General features: G+C 33.3%; 1 protein-coding gene across 1 annotated transcript in view; it reads right to left on the bottom strand.

The window, feature by feature from the left end:
* LOC117120535 (phospholipase A2-like) overlaps positions 1–1,637 on the bottom strand; it is a 5,852-nt gene extending 4,215 nt beyond the window's left edge. The window contains exon 1 of the mRNA XM_033265548.1: positions 1,388–1,637. Coding sequence (XP_033121439.1) covers positions 1,388–1,433 — 46 coding nt within the window. The 5' untranslated portion in view covers positions 1,434–1,637. The remainder of the gene's footprint in view (positions 1–1,387) is intronic.
* Positions 1,638–5,668: the final 4,031 nt, after the last annotated feature.

The following is a 5,668-nucleotide window of genomic DNA, read 5'->3' as shown; positions in this document are numbered from 1 at the left end:
TCACTTCGCAGAAAAAATTAATAAATGTTCCGTATATACTCAAATGTTCGTCCTCGGCACCTTATGCCAACATTGTCAAAATGACAGATTAATGTTACATAAGAACATGAAATTTTATAAAATTCGTAATTTTGAATTGCTATAACTTTTCATTTTCTTGGTCAATTTTCACAAATCAAATTGCAGTTTATAGAAGCATTTAACAAGCTCGCGGTAAAAAAAAATCAAATGTAACAGACATTGCGAAGTACCCAAAATTAATAAAATAAAAACTAACACCATAAAACGAATGGCACGCATAGACTAATAATTGACGGCTGTACTCGCAACTAGTATCGGTTTGTCGATGCCACAGTAAAGATCAAAGGACTGTACGCACGCGCTATGTTCGAGAGCGGAGATGTGCGTCCTTTTGTTGAATTACCTTGTTTACACTGCGTAGCTTCGCATTCCGAACCTATTTTATTTGACCGACCGTTTATGGAAACCAGACATTTTATTTAAAAACAATTCCGTAAAGTGTTTTCTGATAACTGACGACTAGAATTGGCTTGCCTCATGAAGGTTTAATTGAGGCCCTGAGCCTACACCAGGTGATTTATATTAACCACAAAGAGCAACCGTTAGTATGTATAATTTGTGTTAGCATGGAGGTAAAATTACATCCATGATGATTTTAGCATATTTTTTTTTAAATTATAATAATAAGTTTGTCTCAGGGGTAGGCATTCCTACAAATCTCATCTTTCGCTCTGGTTCCAAGTCCTTCAATTCTAAAGAAGTTTTTGTATATTTGAAGACAAAAACAATGTAATACGCTGGCGTGTGTTTAGGAGACGAGTGCGCGGATGTGAGTTGGATGACCTAGGCCTTTATATTAAAGCCGTCAGAATCCCTTATTAAAGACTGGGTAGGCGGAAAATCTACACATTTCAAATTAGTTTGTTCATCTTCGATTAGCTAAGTAAATGTGTGCAGTTTATTATATTTTCAAATAAGGTTTCTGCTCATGGAAATAAATACCTCAAGTGTATTTGTTAGTAATACCACAACATTCTGGATAAAAACTAACTTAATCTTGTATTTAAACTAGGCTATGTTTGCGTATTATTAATAGTTTCCAAATACCTTTGAATTGTATGTACTTGTGAATCGGGCGCAGAAATTTCCGTTTTGAAAGAGATCTAAGTGCGTTTAAAATGCAGGACTCAAAAGTAACTAGAGTTACATACACATATAATACCACACCTTCCTTAATAAAAACTACAAAATCATGCATATAATTTTTGCCACAAGTTGAACAATCGTATCATAATTATAATTCAGTATAACATCAAGGCCCGAGTTATGTTTGACTATAAGATCATAAAAATTATGAATGACTCACCAAATAACAGAAAAGTGATACTGAAAACACCAATAAGCCAACGCATAGTGGATCAGTCTTGTGCAGGCAATAATTCTTGAAGTATTACAAAAGACCTACTAGTCCTAGATCACCAGTGTGAGTGGTAGAGTTAGCCGACAGTCACCAAGTTTAAGGTGCTATATGTAAGCAGGTGGGGATGACAGACAGTTCACCCTTCCTAAATTAGTAAAAATGCCTTGCTGCATTAACCTGTAAATGATAAGCATGATGCTATTTTTTCTTCTTATGAATCATTGCTGAAGATCTTGTCCCTGGTTGGTTAAAAGCTAAGTGGACGTCATGTACTTTTACTATTGTTCAATTGAAGGCCTTTCAAAAGATACGTGACAGAAATTCCAACAGCTTGCTCGTAATGTTTCGGATGTGATTAATTTAAGAGTGGAAATTGATTTGAAAATTTTACCCAGATACAGACAGTCTAAAAATCGCACTTCCCGCCTTTACGTTACGCGTTGTTGTCATTGAAGCACAGATGATTTACTGATGATTGTATTACTGAATTTTATTGCACATTTCAAATTTTTCATTTGCAAAATAACATTAAAAATAACATAATAATTTTACAGTTTGGTGCTATTATTAGAATAAACACGTATTTATTTAATTTTTAAATAAAGAACGTTGATAAATTTGCAGCAACATTTTTTTAACGTATTTATCTAACATAAGCACAACGTTCACAACTTTCGCGAATGGGATTTCTTGAAATTACTCTTCCCTTTCATAATGGTAAGATCAAAAGTGACTCAGATTTCCTCTAATGGACCTCATATGTGGTTGTAAGAAACTATGAATATTCAACTACCATTACAGCAACTCACCAGAGACAATTCCCATCAACAAAAAATTGTTATGACGAAAATAAGATCGTGCAGCACTCTAATCATCCGTTTTTATTTTCAAATCATATAGATATTTACCTATAAGTATTAGATGTAGTCCTTACAATAACAACCCAGAAGGTGAATTACGTCTATTAAACCTGTCTCACCTACTGGGGTGTAGGCTATACTATGGTGTGAAATAATATAACAAATACAATTGCTTCCATAATGATCTCGACAATTTTTATCAGAGCATTGCCACGGTGGCAGCACTTTACGTTCAATATATTATTATATGGAAAAACAATGGAAATAGAAAGAGACTAGACTTAGGCCTACTATGCCTGTTTGTAAAACAGAACATAAGTTTTTTCTCATTTTTATAATGAGAAGTATGTTGACATTTTTTTTTAAATAAATAAATAAAAAGTCTAGCGTAAAATAAAACACGAAACTTGACAAACTATTATAGAAAGTTTTATTTAGACCCATCGATAGGTTTTTAGATCACATTTACACCCTAAATTGGATCGTCACCAACACATAATATTTTTTTCCTTGTAACTTGCAATGGTTAAACTTTCCCGAAAGTTTCAGTTAGATCAGTAGAATTTTGAAATATTTGGTCTGGGACGTTTTCCTTTGAATGGTCCTCATATCCACACCCTACTCCAGATCGTTACAAAAGTTTAATAATTTCTTTACTAGACCTTGACACACTAATAGAGGGAGTTTTACTGAAACGTGAGGTAACGAGCTGAGGATTACGTAAATTTTCGCCTTGCTACAATTTACAATTTAAAGTGATTTTTTTTTTAATTTATTTGTTTTGGCAAATTTATTGGAGGCAGTTATCCTACCATCACAGGCTCCACAACTATTGATTCAAACATTGCTTTTTTAATATATGAGGCTGATGGATCAAAATTACCGTACTATGATCTATCACAATGTATGAGCATTTCATTACAGAACCTGCTTAGTCGTATCCGTGGATAAGGGTGAATAAAGACTGTCCTGCCAAAATCTGTGAATGTGACCGTACAGTGGCACTTTGCTTCTCCAGAATGTCCGTAAACGAAGCTTACAAAAACTACGACAGATCCAACTGCAGCAGCGTTACCGTACCTAATTGAAGTTACCGCATCGTCGTTGTAGGCATACCTCATGTGATAGAGATGCCAGGCTCTGGAGAGATTTTTTTTTCATATGTTGTATCTGATTTTTGTAAGACACAAAAAGTTTGTTTGACGTAAAATTCGTAACCACCCTATTTTCCACATTTTTACCATTTTTTTTAAATATTCAAAAAATTGCCTCTCATTAACCGTTCTCGAGTGGTTTTTTTTTTTCAAATTTATTGTGTCTTAGATTATTTAGTTTTACGACATACCTTATAATGTCGAATTTTCCCCTTCTGAGTCTGGCTTTAAGATGTCTTTAACAAACTTTGCATAAGATCATTATCAAACATTCTATTTAAACATTGTTGAAAGACCAATTTTTCTACTATTTTTTTTTTTTTGTCGAATCATTTCAGTTTCATTTATTTATTTACTTAGGCCCTACTTAATTAAGTTAGTTTTCCGGTCGCAGTACAATCGAACGAAGCAAATTAAACATAGGTCTATAATATCTATAAATTTGGCCTAAAAATATTTTCTCATTCAATTGACAAAGCTAAAACCTTAAGTATAAAATGCAAGCAAATCAAATCAAATTGTATTGTTTGTTAGCTCGACACAAATTGAATGGCCGTATTCGACTGATTCGTTTTGTTGCGATAAGTTATCTACGTTACCAAAACAAACAGGCCGATTGGTCAGATTAGCATTAGCAAACACTTGCGTTAACACTTGAAATAACTTCAAAAAATAATCATTATAAGCCTAATATTTTCCCACATAAATTTAAAAAACAATTAGGCCTATAGGCTAACACTAAAAAAAAATTACATGAACAGTTTTGCTTACGAAAAAAAAAAACACCGCGAAAATGGATACGAAACGACCAGTCGAATACGGGCAATGTCGTCAAGCAGCGTTATCGAGCGTTCGTTTTTTTCAGTTTCAAGAACATTAGGAATACTTCCAGTGAGCTCAGTATGTGTCACATGGGTGTCATATCAAAGTACCGAAGTAATATTAATAATGTGAAGCGAAACCTGGCAGATACGCTAAGACTATGCGTTGTTATTATTACTTAAGAAAATGATGAATAAAATGGATGAGAGGAAGAATAATGGCATAAATAGTAATGATAAGACTGTGGTACATGACTGTAGCAATTAGAATTTGAATTAAAACGAAAATATTATATTTTTATTTTAGAATCGTGCGGATATTTGCCGATAATTATTATATATACCAATGTTCAAAAATAATAAATATCATTAGAGGCCTATCACTGCTTTCATAATTGAATAAATTTGTATGCCTATATTAATTTTATCAAAGCATTGACACTGTCATAAATCAAAATGATGTCGAAAGACTGTCTTAAAATTATTATCTGCACAGATCAATCTTATCAAGAAATTGATACTAATATGGAAGCATTTGGTGTATGACATGGGTAATGGGGTTAGCAACCTATATAACCAGATTAGTACACGCCAAAGACCTTCGAACCTTCGATCCTTAGACTTACAATATTACAGCGACAATACAAAGCACAGTAATATAGTAAAACCGAAGGCGTTACACCAGCACAATAACCTACAGTTAGGCATGAACGGATAAACTGTAGTTTATAAACGAAGCTATCTTTTTAACTGTAAGTAGGCCTAGACTTTACGTTGCTGAAAATCTATCATGCAGATGATCATCATATTTCTCCTGATATTGATATGTGGAGTTTCAGCGAATACAATTCCAGGTTAGTTTTTCTTTGATTATTGAACGGAATCATTTATTTATAATTCTTTGCTTATAACTGAAAATAGTGGACATCATCACTGCTAGCTAATTAATCTTTACAGACATCCTCATTGATACAGTCCCTCATCTTTAAGAGGAAGAAGTGGGTCTACACCAGCAGATACAGTGTCACTTATGGCATTTTGAACAATCGTGTTTTAGAGTGACGTGAATAAGTAACATTTTACCTTGGCTGTTGTTTTGTTTTATAGCTGTCTGTAACACTAGAGTGAGAAACATGGCATCTACTCAAAGCTCTTGTACCCACATGCTATCACCACTTGCTGGGGGAAAACTCATTTATGCCCATATTAAATTAAATATCCAATATAAACAAATTCTTTTTTCTAATTTAAGTGTGTAATAACTAATCAATAATTTTATTCTGAGAGAGGTAATAGAGGTTGTCTACACCATAATGCTTCAATTTTTGGTAAGTTGGCCAATAAATGACAAACAACTTACTTTAAATTTATGTATAGGCTAATGACTTATAC

This window comes from Anneissia japonica, unplaced genomic scaffold (genome assembly GCF_011630105.1).
Source record: "Anneissia japonica isolate Jap-2015-1 unplaced genomic scaffold, ASM1163010v1 scaffold287917_len653891_cov171, whole genome shotgun sequence".
Classification (NCBI taxonomy): domain Eukaryota; kingdom Metazoa; phylum Echinodermata; class Crinoidea; order Comatulida; family Comatulidae; genus Anneissia; species Anneissia japonica.
This window is presented reverse-complemented; position numbering and strand designations above follow the sequence as displayed.